At 39.4% G+C, this 21097-nt stretch overlaps 1 protein-coding gene across 1 annotated transcript in view; it reads left to right on the forward strand.

Annotated features, from left to right (window-relative positions):
- Window positions 1-214: 214 nt before the first annotated feature.
- The window catches only part of DCDC2 (doublecortin domain containing 2), a 70812-nt gene continuing 49929 nt past the window's right edge, over window positions 215-21097 (forward strand). The window contains exons 1-4 of the mRNA XM_075705957.1: window positions 215-507; window positions 5272-5323; window positions 6057-6059; window positions 18457-18471. Coding sequence (XP_075562072.1) covers window positions 215-507; window positions 5272-5323; window positions 6057-6059; window positions 18457-18471 — 363 coding nt within the window. The remainder of the gene's footprint in view (window positions 508-5271; window positions 5324-6056; window positions 6060-18456; window positions 18472-21097) is intronic.

A 21097-nucleotide genomic window follows, 5' to 3' on the forward strand; every position in this document is an offset into this window, starting at 1 on the left:
CCCTCCCCGCGGAGCCGGGCTCCCTCCTCTGCCTCCCCGGAGGTGGGCCCTGCGGCCCAGGCCCCGGCGTGGGTGTGGGCGCTTCACCCCTGGCAGGGAGTTGCCAAGGCGGAGGTGAGAGGGGTGCTCACGCAGGAACCCTCTCCTGGGTAAACAGGTGCAGGCAGCGCGTCGGGGTGGTTTGGGCTGCGCAGGAGGTCCGAAGCCACGGAGCATGACTAGTCCTGGCACAAAGGGGTCATGGCTCTCGCAGCCGATGGTGAAGAGTGTGCTGGTGTATCGCAACGGGGACCCTTTCTTCCCGGGGCGCCGTATTGTCATCAATGAGAAGAAAGTGTCCAACTTCGAGGTATTCCTGAAAGAGGTGACAGGCAGGGTGAAGGCACCCTTTGGAGCTGTGCGTAACATCTATACCCCTCGGGGTGGGCATCGTGTCCGGCAGCTGGAGGAGCTTCAGAGCGGAGAGCAGTATGTGGCTGGTGGCAGGGAAGCCTTCAAGAAACTCAAGTGAGTGGCTAAAAAGTAACGTAAGATTTATATGGAACTTGAATATCAGCGTTTGGGGTTTGGCACTGTGGCAATACTTCAGAGGAGCCCCTCCACCCCACCCTTTTTATTAGGTATTGCACAAAGAGGACTTAAAGGCTGTGACGAAGGCAAAAAGAAAGGTACTTTTAACACAAAACTGCAAAAGAGCTTTAGAGGCAAGCCACAGAAAGGCTGCTGTTACCATCAGTCGCATAGTGCCATCTCCTTGATATGACAGTAGGAAAGGAGAAACAACCCTTTAACCCGAAGGACATGCATCAATGGCATGTTGTTGTGATGTGTGTGCTTAACTGAGGGGCGAGTGTCAGTATTTGTGCTCAGTGGTAACAGGGAGAAAGCTGTAGAACAGTGGAGTGTTGACAGTCCTGCCATGAAGTTGATGAGCCTGGGAATTTAATTCCCAACACTTCCTTTATTGCTTATTTTTAAAAAGTCTGAAATATTCTGCCCAGCTATCCACATCTCCATCACTTATGTCCATTTTGGGTAGATATATAGCCTTTTTAAGACCAGAATAGCTGAGTCCCTCCTGTTATTTAAAAGATGACTGTTTGCTTTCTTTTCCCTGCCTAGACACCAAGAATTAAGCTGACAGTTTCTCCGTTTTCTAGTGAGTGACTGGGAAAGTATTGTGGAGGAGATCTGGGCTTTTAGGTGTGTTTCCCAAGTGGCTCTGCATGTGAACAGTAATGGTTCTTAATTCTGGTAGTGAATTTCATGGTCTCAATTGCCTGATTATATGTTTTTTTCAGTCTTTGTGGGCATTTTTCCTACGGTTGAGTGAAAAATCTCAAAATTAACAATCCCTTTTTGGAGGTAGTTGGGAATTTGTATGCTAAACTACCAGCTTTACAGGACTCACTCATCTTGGTTATGTAGAGTTGAGGACACTACATTTTTCAGGAGACCTCATTATGTTTCAGGATGAAACTCTCTGAGTAATGAATAGGATCTCTATCAGCACTCTTACCGTTTTTGTCACTGTCTGCTTCTAAAGATTTATTGAGGCTTCCTGCACTTCAGTGGCAAAGCTAGGGAGAAAGATGTATAGCAGGCTAAATATAAGCCCCTTTCCCTCTGTACTCTCTTCCATGTCAAATGCAGTGCTCAACGCTCAAGAAAGATCCACCGTATCTTTTTTTTTTATTAAATGCTGTGATTCTGTGGATGGCTTAAAGTTGTTAGTTGTCAGCACATCATGTTTCACCTCCCTAAATGTGTTTTATGTTCAACAGACAGGCTAAAAGTAATAAGTGTTTGGTGTTAGCATGCACCATCTAGAGGAATTGGGCACTCTGGATTTATTTTGGGTGGGAAAAAACATTTCTTTTTGTCATTTTGTGTTTTATGGTCAGAGTTTTATGGTGAGAGCTTTTCAGACTTTTATGGTTGCAACATGTAACAAGATATCTAAGTATTTAAGGTCAACAAAGAGAATACTTTAAGAAAAGCTAACCTAAAGGACTCGGTAAAAGCAGGCTGGTTTATATGTCCCTTGATAGTATGCCATAGTCCTGTGCTGTAGGGAGGATAAATGGGATGACTTGAGATCTTTTCCATTTCTGTGTTCAGAGTTGGAGTTTTTCACAATTAGTATTTATTTATATAGTGCTGTAAATGTTGGCAGTGCTTTTATAAGCATTATTTAAGACAGGCTCAAGGGCTTAATGTTGATCTTGGTCTTAACTGGGTTGTAGACAGAATGATAATTAGGGAGACATCTTAGCCAGAAAGGTCAGAGGAGAGGAGGGGTTAATTGAAAGGGACAGTTTTCTGCAAGGAATCGAAGGAATTCAAGAAAAGAGTGTATGTTTGTGTACGTGTCACAGGCAGATAAAGCAGTTGCAGCTGTGGGAGACCAAAGCATCTGCCCTGCGTAAAGGATCCGAGTCTGGCCTGATAGCAGCAAGAAGCTTGGACGTTTTTTACGATTTTTTTTGCAGTGATGATTGCTGGACACATTCATTGCTATGATAGACTATGCAGGGCTGAACTTTGAAATGGTTGTGACACCGATGTATAGGAGCATAACGGAAAGGAGAGAGTATCCAAGGAGAAGCAGAAGCTGAAAATGTCATCACTCCACTTCAAGCAGTGCATTTGTTTCTTCTCAGATGTCTTATACTGAGAACTGAATCTTTTTCTTCCCTGTCCACAGTGAATTCTAGACTACACTGTGCTCACCTTTAGCATGTGAACCTCTGTCATTCCAAACCCTGAATCTTAACATCTTCAGATAGATACTTCTGGGAGTATATAGTCAATATAAACTGCCAATATATTTAATTTTTAAAATTAAAAAAAAGTAATCAGCATTTCAAAAGTCTTCTTTTAGAAAAATATGTAGAAATTTTCTTTAAAGGAAGAATTATTAGCCAATGTTGGGAATTTCCATAAAATATATCAAGTTTCCCAGCTTGTTTTGTCACTTACAAGTGCGCTAAGTGAATACAAGCTTTTTTTGGTGTATATGCAGTGAGGTGTGTTGGTATATTGTAGTTGTTGCAGTTATGAGTGAGAATGCACATTCAGGCCTGCACCCCTGCAGAGTTCTTCCCTGACTCTCAGCTTCCTGAAAGGAAACTCTCTGTGCTGGAGCTGGTTTCGATTTTTAGCTTTTTTTCAACATGCTACTCTGCCCTTCTCCTTCTTTTGTGCGTTTACTTGTATTGATGCTCATTAATTAATGGTAGATTGTCCTCTCTCCAGCAGTGTCTCTTTAAACAGCACTGTAGTTTCATCACTGGCTTCGACAGTCATTGGGTGGAAGTATTTCTGCTTTCTTAGCAGTGGCAATACTTGTGTAAAGTTTTTGGTCTGGGATTTTTTACCCCAAGAAAAGCCTTTGGCCCTATTTAGACCTTTTCAGATTTGGAGATCTCTCAAATTTGATAACTGAATGCCCAGACCCTGCATAGTGAATTTAAGCCTTTGACTACATATTTGCTTTTCTTTGTCACTTTTCTTAGTTCTCCTTGAAGTAATTCACAGATGCCCAGAAAACAAGAACCACAGTCAGCAACTGTTGTTATAGGCTGTTGGAACTATTTTGTCTGAGGCATTTATTTCTGTTCTGTCTTATTGTCTTTCAGACCTCTTTTTTTTGGTCTGAAGAGAACTCATTCCTTTTTACATGGAGAAGCTTGCAACAGTTGTTTTTGTTTGTTTTTAAACATGAGGCTTGGACACTTTGTTTTTAAACATTGTCCTACATTGCTACATTTACCTTTTCCAAAGCCTTGGCATGCACTTTCAAGCATTGCCTGGAAGCCTTGCGGTGTCTTACTGTCCCTGCACACTGAAGCCTTGAAATCCTTGTGACCATTCTGTGGTACCTTGATAAACAATTGCCATTCCTTCAAAGAATCAATGGTGCTTTTTCTTTTTTTTTTTTTTTTTTTTTTTTCTTGCTTGCTTCTACACTTTCATTCAGGTCTCATGAATTCTCAACTCTGGCCAGGCAGAAAAGCTTCCTCTGGCAAACAAATCTTATCTCAGTCATTAACTACAAAGCATGATGTTACTGGAGGGCTGCAGATGCATTGTAGGCTCTGAGGTCTTTTGGTGAGCCTGCACTGATGCTTGCCATCAGGTATACCTGACGTTCTCAGATAGGGTCTTCTAGTCTTAAAAGCCTGCCAAAGCGCCTGTGGTTTCCCACTGAAAGTGGGAATAGGGAGAACTGGTAACAAATGCCCATCACTTGATGTTGGATTAGATGCTCCCAGCGTAGAATAGATACCCCAACCATTTTTGTTCTCATGTTTAGCTCATGGCAGAAGGTGCTGAGAGGTGCTGCTGTACTGAGTTATAACTGCCCACAGAGGTGTCTCTTCCTACAGCACTGAGAACTAGAAACATCTTGCAGTGCCAGCAGCTACCAAGAGCTGCGTTCATGAGAAGAAGCACTCTCATGGCTCTCAGTGCTGACAAGGGAAAGGAGGTAGCATAGTCTCGGTACCCAGACAGTTGCCTGTTTGCCAGTCTATGAGTTACTCATGTTTGAAGGCTTATTTAATTCCCTTTCTTTGGAAAGGCAACATACAGCTAATCTGTCACTGTGTGTTTTAACTAACGCTTTTGTGGGAATACATACTCTGACAGAGAGCAGTATTGTTCAAATAGATGTATTTTGTTTTCTTGTCCAGTTGAGGCTTGAATTTCGTCTATTCATAAAATAATTCTGAAGATGTTATTTGTTCATCACAACCATGAGAAACCAGGATATACAGTGTTTGGATGTGTCCATGTCCTGTTGAAACACAAGTGGTGTAGATCCTTTTAAACTTTAGCTGATGTCCTGGGTTAAACTCGGGTGTGGAGGAAGGCTTTAAATGTATCAGAGACTTACTGTGAGAAACTAAGAGGCAAGAAGATGACTTCGAAAACTCTGGTAAGTGGATATTATGCTGAGATTTATTGATCCACCTCATGGTAGTATGTGAGCTTCTTTCTGACAAGGGGACTATTGATGGTCTGTTCTAATCACCAGTGATTTGAAACTAGATGGTTGGTTTTCCCCTGTTTTTTGTATTAGCCCAGAGGGCTAGCTTGCAGATTTATATTAACACTCCTTCATTAAAATAATGAATTAGTTACTTTTTGTGTTATTTTGAGGCATGATAAATTTTAAAAGCTTCTGGTGTGACAATAGTGTAGAAATGTTTGTATTGTGTAAGTTAGATGCTTCTGTAAATAATCAGTACTGTTTTTCTTCTACAGCTATTTGGACATCAGAGAAACAAAGAAAAAACCTGCTGAAGTCAATAATGAGGTAGGATGTCCGAAATATTTAAGAAGTAAACCTGCAGTTGATGTTAGTGACATGCCTGCATTTATGCCTTATTTTTTATATATATTGATTATGTTTAACAGTAATACAGTTATCTAGAGATCTGAACATATTATTTCAGTGATTATTACTCTCATTGCTCTGAGCGTGATGCACTGATTGTCTTTGGCTCCGCTTTCTAAATTGCTGCATCCAGTTAAAAACTTTCAGTAAAGAAAATCTCATGTTGTCATCATTGGATCTGGTCATAAAACTAAGGGAGCTTTTTTCATGCAGAAAAAGATGGTGGGAATGAGACTTTTGGGAGTTTCTTCAAAATTTGGTATTTTCTCTGGAGAAGGTACATTTTTGTTTGAAAAAATCACACTTAGTTGAAATGCTTTTCCAGTCGCTGCCAGTGTCAGTTGTAAAATTCTAACTAGTTCTAGTCCATAATTCTCCAAAGTCACCTCTTTCTCTTGAACAGGGCGATGCTATAGCCTGAGGAGATAAAGGAGATAAAGGAGATAACAGAAAACATTGTATGTGGATTTTTGTGAGATGCATGACTCTGCGGTTTTTTCACTGTTTTATTCTGTATGGAGATAGCAATGATTTGCAACAAACATTTGAATTACAGCTTCTGCCTGACAAAAAGCATCAGCTCACTATTTTTTCAATTTCTTTTGCCTTGTGCTGTCGTGCCAGGTTTCTAGCAATTTAACGGTTTGTGTAGCAGGTGTCTCCAGATAGTAGGACACCTTGTACTAAAAGACTGTGAAAAGTGAGGTCTTAGTGCACTAATGACACTTGCTGTGATACTCGGACACTTCTTATTCAGAGGCTATGAAATATGACACCTGCATTTTGTAAACGATCATAACTTTGTAACCCTTTTTTTTTTTTTATTTGAATGGGCACAATCAACAGGAAAATCAAATTCAAGTCAGAGACTTGATTTACTACAAGTACCATATAAATTTACTCTAAATTGGATTTTTTCCAGTTTATTTATTTATTAATTTATGCAATCAACCAAAACATTATAGAGACAGTTTTGTTGTTTTTGTGTAGCCATTCATGTCTCTGTTGTTTTGGGTCTTTTTTACAAAGGAAAGAGAATGATTTTAAAAAACAGGAAAAGTTAATTAAACACTGATGAGACAGAAGGGTTATAATGTGTTGCTGACATGTATATCGAACTGAGCAACATACCTTCACAGATCCACTATCTAAGCTTTCCCATGTCTTTTATTCATCAATTCCATTTTTGACCTCCAGCATTTTCTTATGCCAGTCCTGAGTCTCCTCCGATCAAACCTTGTGAATCTTGCTGAAACTAGTTATTTGTGACATTGCAAGGTGCACAGGCAGAGAATCAAGTAATTAATCTCACTTTTAATTGTGATCTAAGTAAGAGATTACAATTTTTGGGGGGCGAGTAAAATGTTTTGTACAATAGCAGTATTGCACTTATCTGAACCTTCAACGCAGAAAACAGTTCTGAACCAAAAAAACCACCTTTGGATGTATAACCCGTCTTCACTATCTTTTCTGAACACCTGAATGTGTGGATAGCACCATACTTTATGCTAAAACAGTGTCTGTGTGAAAAAGAAAATGATTCCTACATCTCCAGGATGACAAAAAGAAAACTTGGGGAAATTACTTCTAATTATCTCTGAAAATGTGGTGGTTTGCATTCACTATTGTGTGCGGTGTGACTAATTCCATATGCCCTTTGCTGAGAAGGTAGCTGTATTCATGGAAGACTCTTAACCAAATATCCTGATACTGTCAGTTATCAGGACAACCACAGGCTTGCTACTTTAAGTCTAGTTTCAAGGCTGATGATTTTGCTGCAAATCCTTAGAAGATTCTCGATATAATAGAAATTCTGTGCAGTTGGAGAAGTAGTTGCAGAAGTTGTGGTTTTTTTACTTACAGTTGCATGTTTGGTAAGAGAGGCATCTATTATTTCTTCTGGAATCAGTGCTCATTGTATATTAACACTTTCAGCCATCTCTCAGTGCTTTGAAGTAAACCAGAAAAAAACATCCATTATCTCAGCTTTCGTTCCTCCTGTTTGACTTAATATGTGCAATCTCCATGGTCTCTGTGGAGAGCTTAACTCCCTATGTTGAGTTTAACTTTATGTGATTGATTTATTTGAGGAGTCATAAAATTGACATGAGACCTAGTAGCAGTCTACAGATTTTTATCTAGGCTTGTGAATAATACAATTCTTTTCATGCCTTAATAATTTAGTCCCAGGAATGAACTTTCAAGGGGCTACTAACAGAAGTTTCAATGCCTAAATACATTTATGTTAAAACGATTTGAGGAAGCAAGTTCTGGTTTTACTTGATTTCTAAGTGAATGCTTGAAAAACAAAAACCCCTAGATGTGTTTTAGGACCAGTAAGGCAGCAGTATTGCTATGTTTTTATTCTCTTTGATTCTGCTGGATTTGCATCGGCAAATAAAAAAATCATGTTTTTCCATGGAGCCTTGTAGCAATCTTTGATGCTAGCCCACAAAGGTGTTTTGCTTTCATAAGGCATTATTTTAGATTGAATTTCAGAGGTAAAATCCTCCCTGTTTGTTTCATTAGAAGAAGAAAAAAATCAGTGTATATGTGAATGACGACATTGCTAAAGAAAGAAATTTATGGCTCAGTCCTGCAAGCACAGCAAGGTGTAGTTTGTGAATCATCTCAAAGACTTCAGTAGGAAGATTACCATCTACAGAGAAATTTGTGGGTCAAGTTTCTAGTGTTCTGGTGGGCTGGGGTGGGAGCAGAAGGAAAGAAATGAATAAAATTATTTTGTTTATTATTTGGGTCACTGTAGTTTTGCAGGCTCCTTGCAGATCAAGGACCAGTGTGCTAGGTGTTGAATAAAAAGCTCACTGATGGCCTCACAGACAACTCCAGCCTAACATCAGGGTGTTTTCAGACTGAACTTTACCAGGGCAATTCCTGCTCTCTTTGTGCTGGTGCTGAAGTATTAACCTGCTCTCTTTCATTAGCTCCACCTCTTTTTGCCTTCCTTGCCTTCCTTGCCTTCCTTGCCTTCCTTGCCTTCCTTGCCTTCCTTGCCTTCCTTGCCTTCCTTGCCTTCCTTGCCTTCCTTGCCTTCCTCTCACCCCCCAGCCCTCCCAGATGTTTTTAGAGCACAATATAGTTTGTCAGAGCTCCCACATTAATGCTCTGGATGTCAGCCCATTCTCATGACCTCAGTAGTGCTGCTGTTAGCTGGAGCCCGGAGACAGCAAAGACTGTTCTTCAAGCATGCTCCTGGGGTTTGCTTCCCACCTTTCTCACCTGGCAGCTAGCCTTGCTCTGGCCATGGCCTCGAGGGTGAGCAGTCACAGCAATAAATGGCCTTGTGCCACAGTACTCCTGAGTGCTGGTGGTGCATTCAGAATTGGTGCAGGACTTTTTGTTGCCCACAGGAGGAGATGGTCTTGGAGCTATTAGAGCTGGCTTGCCCTAGACCAAGTTTTGGAAGCGCATTGATGCTGACCTTGTGGTAATGACAGTTTTTCTGTACCTGCATAGTGCTGTATATCAAGGATCTGAAAACTTTAAAAAGGTAGCATTGGAAACAGTATTGGAGAAATTCATGTTCGGTAATTAAGGATGATATCCTTACAAGGGTACCAATTCTGGTTGTATGAAGCACACTTTATTTGGCATTTCCTACCTGTTGAGTATTTCTCAGTGCAGGTTTTTCTCCAGTAAAACAATGACAAATATCTATTTCCGGTTTTGGTTAGTGAGGAGGGAGGCAAAAGGAAGAAAATCTTATGCGGCAACTGTACATTGTGTATTTGTATGCAGCTGTAGGTTTTCTTTTATGTTAAATTGCCAAATGTTTGACATCTGCTTTTGGGAGTACTTTAATGTTATTCTTTGAAGGCAGCATCTCAATTACTTTAAATTTGGATAAAGCTAGAAAATGTGTGTCAGACTAGAATTAAACAAGAAAAAATTAATGCTCAAGATACAGTGTAAATACAGCGACCTACATTCAGAATGAAGAATAGAATAGATTGGGAGTATAAAGCATTAATTTTTTACTAAACTCTCTTCTCACTTTTCTTATGGAGTGACAAGACAGAATAAGAAGTCCATCAGAAATAGATTTCTCTTCCTTACTGAAATCTGTGATTCTGGTTTTGTAAGGAAGGTGTTCCAGGCTGGGGAAGCAAAAAAAGAAAATTAAGGAAAGTTCTCCATCTCATGTATTCTGAGAATTCATCTAATGAAATCCTATAGCTTCCGTTTTTGTAAGGTGCTGAGATTTAACATTTTGGGAACAGGTTCTGTCCCTGATGAAAGCAGTATTATTTCTCTCTGTTATACCCTGGTTCAGTCTTAGCTGGAGCTCCCCAAATACCATGGTCCTGTTGGTCTGTAAGGTGCACCTTGCCTTGCCTGACACATTTGGAGCTGACAGGGGTTTACAGCTAGTAAGTGCCTGTGTTCTCTGCGTGTCCTCTACAGCTGACAACCGGAGCTCTGGGGCAGGTTTCATCAAGAAGGTCTTAATGTAGATGTGTTGTTACAGCACAGCAATGAACCATTATGTAATGTTGTGTAATTCATTAAGCACTATGCATCTGTTTAATGTGAGAAGTGGAACATGCAAATAGATGTGATTGTAAGATGGGTTGGGATAGTTTGGGAGTGGTTTTTTTCTGTCTAAACAGCTAGGTTTATCGATGAGGGTCTACACCACCAAATACCTTATTACAAGTATCAGCAGCTGATTTCACCACAGGCTCTCTTAGGTGAAAGATGGATGAGGTAGAAAGAGTGTATTACATGTCCCCCATCAGTAGTGTCAGCATCCAAAAGCACATAAGCAGAGCAACGCAAGAAAGCTTTTATTTCTACTTTTTTCTAGAGTATCAACTGCATATAGCAATTTAATTTCCAGGGCTTTTCTTTTTAAAATAAGCATTGTTTTAAAAATAGTTGAAGTATGACAGTAATAACAGTGCTCTTAAAATCTTGCAAAATAACTGCAGTCTTGGTCTGTGAGTCCCAACCATCAATCAGAGTTGGGTCTTTAAACAAATACTATTTTAAAAGCCCTTAGTCATTCTACTACTGATATAAATCAGGTTTCAAGGTGGTCTGCAATGAAACCATCTCATTATCAGTTAGTATTTCTGATATTGGTGATAGATTTCTTTAATCCAGTGTCTAGTTTCTTAAAATCTAGTTTACCAGTCTAAGGGCTCCAAACAACTGAAATAAATGGGCCAAATGGTCAGCTGATGGAAAACAGCTATTTTTATTGACCAATCTACCCCAGATATGGACTTGAACATATATGCCTGTTCTAATGGCTGAAGTTTTGTGTATAGACCAGTGTCAGTATAGGATGGCAAATGACAGAGACTCTGATATCTTATTGCAGGATGATATAATGATAGAAGCAAAGTGCACGAAAACGATACTGAACATTTATTAAATGTTTCTAAGCAGCAGGAGTTCCAGTACTGTCACTTCAAGTGATGTCTGTAGTTCAGTGATCATGAACTTTGGACATGCCCAGGGCCAGGAAGGAGATGGGATGCTCTTGGTTTTGCAAAAATGCCAATGGTAGTTGTGCTACTTGAACAGTCACTGGATTTCAAAGATAGTTGGGTGCCTTGATACCATTGTTGCTTTTGCAGTTCTTCCTCAGACTGTCAGCCATACGCATGTGATGAAGGGAATAGTTCAAGAGAAAATTGTTAACTCTGCAGAACAAAGTAAGGAGTTTAGAATGCGAGATCCCTTTCACTTCAGAACATCAATCTGCAATTTGTTTAGTTTCATATTAACACCTGATTTCAGTTCCCTGGTTTCTGAGATAATCTTGATGCAGTAACATTTGAGCAATTATCAAGCACATCCTTACAAGTTATCCCCTGCTGCGTGCTGCTAGAGCTGGTGGGATTTGGAAGCCACATCTCTGTCTCTTCTCACTTCATGCGCTGTTATGTGTATTGGGCGCTTCTTTGCCTGATTGTACTTTGCTCTCCTTAGCAACGGGAGCAGCGCAGCAGTTTAGGAAAAGTCCCTTAGTTCTCATGCTGCTGTAACACCAGATCAGTGTGCCACTCAGCTGATTTTCATGGTGCCACAAATTCACTTGACCAGGAATGTGCATGATGGTCAGAAGGGTGAGCTGCGGGTTACAAAGAGGAAGAAAGAAAAGATCAAATCAGATTTAAAGGCAGTGAGCAGCAGTGGTGAAGAGAGAGACACTGCCTGTATGAGCAAATTTGTATCTGGCTCAAGCATTTTACTGACATGGCAGTGCTCTTCTGTTTTGCTGTTTGCCTCACCAGGTAAGTGATGACATGTCTCTTGCACTGTAGCATTGTGGTAGTTGTTCTGCATGGAAGGCTGGAGCAAGTTTCCTAGGAAAAGTCTGATCTGTCAATATTTGATGGCCTCTGCAACAAGCTAATCCCCCAGAATTGTCACATTCCATCTTAGTTTAGACTTTTTGGGGAGAGAGCGAGGGTAGAGACTAAGTTCAGATTTCTGCCTTCTTCCTCTTTCAGCCAAGGACAGCAGTAAGGGTAAAAGAAGACATTTGTCCCAGAAACATGGGAAAATTGTGTGTCAGTCTCAGCAAATGGCAGCCAGGTTCTTGGCTGTTTTAAGTCAGAGCCCTCACACTGTAGTATGTCTCAAAACTTTTTACGGTTATGTTACTGGTAGGGAAAGTAGTAACGAGATTTCATCCTGACCCAAGCTAAAGCTTTGATACAAACTATTCCTCGGGTATATTTCTGTCCATGACTTGTTTTGGTAACACCTTCTTGTTTTGCAAGAGAGATCCCTTTTGTACTGAAGGTGATCTGCAAGTACACATACATTTTAAATGATGTGCTTGAGGAATCAAACAATCTCTTCAGGAAGTATGGACCAACAGTTACATTTGTTTGTTATAAGCTTAATTGTTTGTAAAAGGTGCTGAATGTTATTTTCCAATTATAATGTGTAAAGTATGGACATTTATATTTCTCTAGGCACTATCTCTGATCTAGATGGTCTCTTCCTCTGCACATCAAAAAGATGAATTTTACTTGTCCTTGGTGCTGGGTAAGCAGCTGAAGAATTAACTGAGTTTTTGCATTTGCAAATCCTGTGGGCAACTACTTGTTTTAAATTCTCTTTGTTTCACAAACATGTGTTCAGCTGAAACCTCCTTTCTTCTTCGACTTATGACCAACGGTTTTTTAAACACACTGAACTAAATGGGCTTTGCAGTGTGTTATTGTAAAAGCAAAGAATTGCAGGCACCTAAGAAAAGCAGATGTATTTTCAAATTGAAGAACCAGTCTCTTGCAAACAAAAGAAAGAAAAGGAAGGTTGTCGCGTCTCTGTGAAACAGCATCTATTATCAAAAGTTCATAGTAGGCCTACATTAGGCTGCTTTACTGACTATATAGATAGATTTGTCCTTGGCTGATAGCACACAGATTTTCTTAGGTAGTAAAAATATTGAGGTTTTTTTTGTCTGCACTTCACTTTTTCTTCTGGGCTTCTAGGACAAGCTGATTGTATTGGCAAGCTCCGACACAAGTATTTTTTTTGCTTTGTGAGATGCGTTGTCATTTGTGTTCCAGCTGGATTTCTTTACAGACTTATATTCTAGAAAAACATTTATACAGTTATTTAAGAAAACTCTACTTATATGTCTTACTCTACGTAAGACACATCAAGAGCTAGCTCTATACTACAGAGAGATAAGAATGATGTAGACTCCTTTCTTTAGGTTCACCACTGTTTTCTATGATGTTTAAGCAATGAAAACATCCTGGTCCACATTTTATGACATTTGCCTACCTACGGTGTGTTTATAACATTGATTGGGAACTACTGTAGGGCAGTAAGTATGAAAATGGATGTTGTACAAGCTGGTTGGGCAAGTGTGTGGCTGGTTGAGGAAGGATCACTTTATCCAGTTTCTTTGAGTGATGGGTTCACTCCGGAGTGCTGTCATTTAGCATTACAAGTGGCTGTGTATGTCTCTTGGACTGTCGGATTCAGTGGTATATGTTAGGGGCCATGGATGCACTAGGGAGTCTGCCCACCACCCACCAGGTCTTGTCCTACCTTTCCAGATCCACGTTCCTCCCATGTTCAGCCTGGGTACCATTCTGCAATTCTGTTGCCTCACATGCAGTAGTTGTATCCTGGTCACATTTTTCCAGTGATTCATTACTTTTTTTCACTGTTTTACATAAACGTATTTTATTCTTCCATAACCCTATTTCAATTGCAGCTTCCTGTTTTATCAGGTGGTTTAGGTGTGGTCATATTTGGAGGTGTATTTGTAGGATGGAATAATCAATATTTTTACTAATGATTCTTCAGAGGATTAGTAAAGATTCTTCAAAGCTTTCATACATGTATGACCTGAATGTTTGTATCTGCATGTAACCCCAGGACGTCTCTCTGTAGTGAAAACACTTGATAATTACAAGGATTTGAATGAGTGTTTGAACATTTTGAAACTTTTAAATTTCTTTTTCTGACCCAGTGCCTGTCAGTCCTCACATTGGTCACACACTGTATGTCAGAGACATGTGCTAGGACATGGAGTAGAGTGCATTTGCTTGCTAGGGAACTTCACAGAGTGTATCTGTTCCTGTGATGAAGCGTGACTACAGAATGAAACTGTGACTGGCAGAACGTGCCTTCTACTGGTGGTCTCCAGCTGCATGCAGCACATCAGCTTAGTACCACTCCTGCTGGGGGATCTTGTGGGTCAGACGTAGTTAATCGGCAGATCACAGCCTAGGCCAGTTGGCCACTGCATTCTTTGTGAGATCCTGGGCCAGGAAAGGTTCCCTAGTTGTCCAGTGCTGACGGAACAGGCAGGCACCCTGACAGGGGGATGTTAGGTGGAACATACGATGTTTGAGACTTGGTAGATCTGAATTTACCATCAGAATTTTCCAAAAAAACATCCAAGATGTTGCTATAAAAGTATTTTGAGGAGCTGCCATTTCTCTGTTTGCCTCTGTTCCTCCATATTTTAAAATTCAATTCTTTTAGTATCATTTATGGCAATTGTTTCTTCTGCAGCCTTTAAGTGCATCTTTGTTGCTAGTCTGTGGAGTCACCACTTATCTGTCAGCAGTGATATGATTGTTCCAACCTAAACGATTCTATGATTCTATGATTGGATTAATTTGTAAAAATTGAATTTTGGAAGTTTATAACGTCTTGGTTTCGCAAATTATTTTGGTATATTTATGCTGGATACACCTTGCCCCTCACATACTTGCATTTTTTTTTTAAGCATATTCTAATGAAAAATCCCAGTATTTATAATTGTTGTTTATTTCAAACCTAGCATTTATCACATGTGACAAATAATGTACATGTCTAATCATAAGAAAAAACTTGCCATTTCTCAATGAGTGGCCTCTTGGTTCACTTCAACTTTTAACTGTCAATTAGAAATGGTTCATTGATATTTTCTCTGTGCAGGAGATAGTTTTGTGAGGGTAAGTGTGTGCCTGAATAGATATGAGAAATGATCCCAGCATGTGCAAATTACAGCCATTTGATGTCAAAACAATCTATCTTCACAGGATGTTCTTTCCTAAGAATTAGAAAGAAACAAACACTATTTGTGCTACGCAAAATTACTGAGCACAAAAGATTTATATGTCTAGAAACAAATTATGTATAAAGGTCCACTTCATATTCCTGTGTCAATATGCAAAACTAAACCCTCTTGCTACTCCATATCTACCAGTTTGATTTCTTCTACTGCTGGTGGCACAGACTGAGTAAGGAATTTCTCATTTTCTGATGCCAAATGAATTAGGAATTCTACTGTAGGTGTAGTTTAGGGAATAAGACTATCGAAATGCAAAGATTAAAAAAATGTGATATATATCTTTAATCTCCTAAGCAACATCTTTCATAGTTAAATTTTAAATGTCATTGTTTGGTATTTAGTATCCTGGTAACATAATTAGCACAACAAGACATACAAAACAGATACTCTTCCTGAGTGTTTATAATCTAATACCAGGAGGAATCAGAGCACTGACCAGACATCCAGTTAAAACATAAGCTGTGTCCTTTTTTTCTGACTGGGCCTGTGAATTAATAAAATTTCTCTTTATATAGTTCTGTATATTCTGTATACTTGAATTGTGTAATGCTGAGTATTTTAATTAACAGCTTGCTTACAGATGGATTTAGTGGATTTTGGAGCAACAGAAAGACTTGTAGAGGCTTTGGTTCATTCCACTGGAGATTTCATGGTCTGTATTGAGTTTGATATGAAACTTGAAAGTTGGTCTTTTTCCTGATTAACATGCCTGCCTTGTTCTGTAGAGTAACTGCTCTTTCTGATCTGTGGGGAGGCTAGGAGGAAGGGAAGAGATGCCAGTACTGAAGCTTTTAATGAGGCATGTTAGTCTCATTAAAAACTTGTTGCTGCATACTAAATTGGCTTACTGGAAACATTAACAACTTTTGCCTTTGATTAAAAATGATGGAAAAAAAAGGTTCTTTGGGGGTTGCTTTTTGTTCTTCAGCTGTCACTGTTCACAGGTTCAGGTTCTTCTGATCAGCCACAAAGGCCAGAGACTTCGTTTTGGTTTAAATGAATCTAAGGAATTTGGGGAAAATACACAAATTATGAGAGACAAAAATGGTCAGAATTGGCAGTATTAAGTCAGTGACAGAAAGGAGCATCAGGGTCTATTTTGCTTGAATAAAATCTACATTATTGATCCCATCATTGTGTGTGTTGTAAACAGTGTAGGGAATAGCATCATGCAACTCGGAGAAGAAATAGGAGCTATTCTTGGGATCCAGAAGCAACACGGGTGTAATCTATTTTGGAGCACTGCACAGGCTAAGTGCCTGGACAGATAAGGCCATGCCATTGGCTGATTTATCCCAGCTGAAGATCTGGCCCCTAATCCAATGCCCCAAAACTATGACAGATCCCAAGTGAAACGTTTTTCTTTACAGGGCTTTGCTAGGTGGGGTGAGACTTACCCCCAGATGCACAGGGGATATGAACTCCATTTCACTTACCACGGCTGAAAGCGAGGGTGATTTACCTTGGAGGTGAACAGAGTCACTTTAAATACTTCTGGAATTTTGTAGGAGCTTTGCAGTGTAGAAGGCTCCCTGAATCAGTACATGACCATTCATTCTGGCATAGTTTGTTTCCGGCTCATCTATGCTTTGTGTGGGCTGAGAAGTTTGTGTACTGCTGTGGTGTTGTGACCTATTTATGTAAGCTTGGAAATCCGGTCAGTTAATAGCAGTTTGAGTGGTATTTGTTATCCACACCAGTAGGAAGGCTAGTAGTCTCTTGCTCAAGGCTGTTTTGTGCTATCCAGTGTACCATCTAGCAATGCAAAGTAGCCAGGGAAATGTAGATTATCCAGGTTAATTACTGTGTAGGATAACTGAAATGGTTTTATACTGACCAAACACCTCAGTGAGTTTGACTCTGCCTCTTTGGTCAAAGTGTATAAAAATGCCGATTTTAAAAAAGGTCATGTTTCTATGAAATAGGTGAGATAAGATGTTTCCTATGCTGTAATAGCTTTAGAAAACTTATCGTTCTAATTTGCCTTTGATCACTGAACCTTGAACATTCCTTTCTTTCACATCACAGGGTGGTGATGGTGTGTATAAATGGGGTTTTGGTTCTTTTGACCCCACTTGTACCCTAGGGGAATGCAAATATTTGTTCTCAATTTTCCTGGGCACATTGATTAACAAACAGGCCATTGTAACAAACTGGCAAAGCCATGGTTCATTGCATGAGCTGATAAATTTGGAATGTGACATTGTGTTGGAATATTTAAAACTTCAAAAAGTTAAAAGTGACATGAGTGATGACTGAGATGTTCATAGCACCCAAGACTATATTAATACAGCAAAAAGAAAGGCCAGCTCTTAAACCTGTGTAAATCAAACCAGCACAGAGCATCTGGTTCAGGGAGGTTACGTTTTTTGACTGTTTTGCTGCTGTCCAGTATGGCTTTATAAATACATGTAAACCTGTAAATCTTGCAGTTGTTCAGTTGCCCCCTTTGATGGGGGGCACTTCTGGTAAGAAAAGGAAATAAATCAGATAGTCATACCATTTCTTAGCTATGGATAACTAGCCTGTGTCTTCATGGCAGCCTGTGAAAGTGCTGCCAGACCTCTGTATATATCATGTCTCTATTTAATATACACTGGAGCAAAAAGAAAAGCTAAGAATGGCATGTTTCTATTTGAAACTGTTCTCAAGTGCATAAAAATCACCTCTTTAGAAACTTTAAATATGCAGCACGGTATGTTCAGAGGACAATTAAAATACTATTTAATGAACAGTATACTTTTCTGATATACGAGGATTGATTCTATGAAGTGTCACACTCCTTTTGCAAGTCCCAAATAGCCAACAGGAGGTTGGGTAGTTTGCTGGGTCTGTTGCACTTTCTAGTCTATATTTGAGTAATAGGTGTGAAAAGTATAATGTAGCATTTGTAGAAGCAAAAACTTTCTGCATGGGGATCAGCAAATAGGTTCACACCAACCAAAAGAAATACACATAATTTTGCTACATCTCTAATTTTAGGGATTACATTTGTTACCTTTTACTGGTTGACACATTTCTGAAGAAAGAAGTGAAAGCATTCTTTTTTATCTGTGTATTTCAAACCAATGTGTGCGTTGCTCAGAGTCCTTACATGAATAGCCATTCTCAGCAATGATTTCCCTGTAATGCCATATACGTAATGTTCTCTTCCCAATGTAACACTTCTTTGAGTTAGAAGCATTGCATGAGCAAGCCCATTCATAGTGTTCTAAAAAGGAGTGACATGTTTTTAGTTGATTTTCAGTCTTTCATGTGGTCAGCTGAACATAAACATAATAGAAATTTTTGTATGAAAATGATATTAAATTGGCATGTATGTGTAGGCATACACACACATTATATACATATATACAGATGTGGATATGCACACACTAATTCAAAATGGTTTTCTTACAAGAACTCTTTTTCATATGCGTACATATGATAGTATACCTGAGGTAATGGTTTGGCTGCTGATCATTTTGTTTTGTTTTTTTGCCAACAGTCAACAGCGGAAGATGTAAGTACCTAAAGTACATTGTGCAATGTGTTGTATGTGTTTGCTAAGTGTTTTCTCTGTGTTTGTTAAATTTTGTTAATACTTAGCATGTTTTTTAGTATAAGAGAAGAATGTATAGAATGTTGTTACAAAGCAGCTGTGAGGGTGTAGAGTTTATTACCATGTTTCAGTTAGATGCTGATCTGCATCTTGGCTTTGTATTTTCAAAGGGATATTAGGAGGCACTCAGCTGCAGCTAACATTCAGCAACACAAATTCAGCCACAGTGAATTACAATTGAAGAAGAAAACTGGGCTCTAAGAGACTCCTGTAGAATGTATTCTGAAATTTGAGTGTTTACAGAGATCTCAAATGCTGCAGATTGATACCTGCTCACAGAACCTATCCTATGTTGAGTTTAGCTGCTTTGTTTTTGCCAGACTCTGCAATGTGCTTTGCAAAGTTATTTCACTGGTGGTTAACTCCTCTCTGAAGCAAGAAAGATCCACACTGCTGTTGGTATAAGGGGCACTGTGGGAAATAACAAATTCTTTGTAGAATAGAAAGGTAAAAATTATGGTGTTGAGTGTCTGTGATCCCATGGTGTATTTCCAACTGTTTAGCTCTTGTTGCCTTGCAAATTCTCATTTGATTGGTCGCCTCCAGCTTACTTAAAGTTTCTTCTGAGTTTCAACTGATATAATGCTTTCTCCTTCCTCCCCTAAATGCTTTGTGTTGCTGCTGTATGTTGTCATGTAATACCTCAGATGAGTATCTCATCACAAATTATGAAATGTTGGCAACATTTGTCAGTAGGATATGGAAGCTGCCCTTGAATGGGTCTTTTCAAACAAACTGAAAATGTACGAAATTTAAAGATAAAATCATAATGGGGCCAGACCATTCATTAATGGGAATCTGCTTACAATTGCTGACGTAAATGGGAAAGTGCTGATTTTCATCAGCTGAGAATGCCGCTGGTGAAATTAAAAGAAAATAAAGGGTTTAGGGGGCTAGTGATGCTGGTCTCTTAATGTAAGCACAAACTTTCACCCAAGACCACATCATTGTTAATATGTAACTCTGCAGTGCCAGAGAGGTCAGGCTATTCCAGACACTGCAACACTGTGGTACCTCCTACAAACAAAATAGGAGCAGAACCATGTATTCTTTAATTAAGTCCTGGATCAGGTCTTCTGCTGGGGTGGTTTGGCATAACTCCATGTAATTCAGAGGAACTAGATTGATTTACAGTGGCTGAGCACTTGGTCTTTTATTAATGTATACTTCTGTATATTGAAATTATGTGTCTTGCTTTTCATAATCATAAATAGTTTAACATTGGTCAGACAGAAGTTGTTCTAAACTCTATGAGGTAGTAACTTGAAGACTTTGTGAAAAAAAAAAAATTAACAGGAAAGTCAGGTTAATAAGAAGAATGGTGTATAAGGTGTTTTGGGTGGGGTGTTTTTTTTTTTTTTAAATTACTGCAGCATAGACCTAGCCAAACTATTTTTTAAAAGAGTGGCTTCAGAGCAGGCTAGGGTAGCTTGTGCTGAGATTTTGCGCTGCTCTACTTGGAGAGCTTGATATATTATGCTGTAGCCAGAACATACACTGGGCATCTGAGTTATCTCTTGTGCATTGTGGAATACTGTATTATACTATATTGTAGTTGCTTGCATGTCTGTGTACTTGCCAGCTTCAAAATTAAAGGTGTTGTACACAGCTCATTTGCAGCACCCTTGTGCAGGCACTTCCCTCTTTTTTTTTTTTTTTTTAAATTTTCTTATAATTTATATATTTATTTTCTCCTTTCCTGTCTCTCATTTGCAGCATCAGAGTGTCCCTGTGTCCTGGATGAATATAAAGAGTTTATCTTTTTTTTGGCCCCTGAAGCAGATCAGGTGTAAAATGTGCCTTCAGGAGGCAAGGCATCCCAAAGATGTTAGTTATCCCTCCTCTTTCAGACAGACAGTGATAGCTTAAACACCTGCCTAAGAGCATGTAGGACTCCAAGAAAAGATGCAGTATGCTTGCCACTGCTGTTCATGTTGGGTGTGGCAAAAGAGTCTTTGGAGAGTTCTGTGCCACCGTGATCCAGCATCTGCTTAATTTAGTCTGGGCTACTCTGTTCCAAGCTCGTAGAAACTGAGGTCTGGTCTATGCACTGTGCTAAATACTTGTGGATGTTTTAATAGTGTCATAATCATCTTAGTCTTTCCATGTACTGATTTTTGTGGTGTGGTATTATATTAGTAAATGTAATATTACACTAACGTATTCTTTTCACCTTTTGATGTAGGAGGTCCATTTGATTTAAGCACACTTAGCAAAACAACGCAAGATTGTATTTTGTTCTGGTTTAGGCCACATTTAGGTAGAAAAGACAAATATTAAGTCTGTGCCCAAGCTCGTCCCATCTTACAGTCCCCTGCAGTTTGCTTGTTTAAGAACAGGGCTGACTTGTTAGGCCACAGAATGCTGCCAGAAATATTAATGACTCTTAGAGAGAGTAACCCAAAAGACAGACTTGCAAGCTGATGCCACAGTATCTATTATTGGCAGAAATACAATCCTTTGAATAATAAATGAGCTCTTAACATCTGTCAGGTTGCTTGTTTTCTCAGGGGCCCGGTGATTGGGC

The sequence above is a fragment of the Pelecanus crispus genome, chromosome 2 (assembly GCF_030463565.1).
Source record: "Pelecanus crispus isolate bPelCri1 chromosome 2, bPelCri1.pri, whole genome shotgun sequence".
Classification (NCBI taxonomy): Eukaryota; Metazoa; Chordata; class Aves; order Pelecaniformes; family Pelecanidae; genus Pelecanus; species Pelecanus crispus.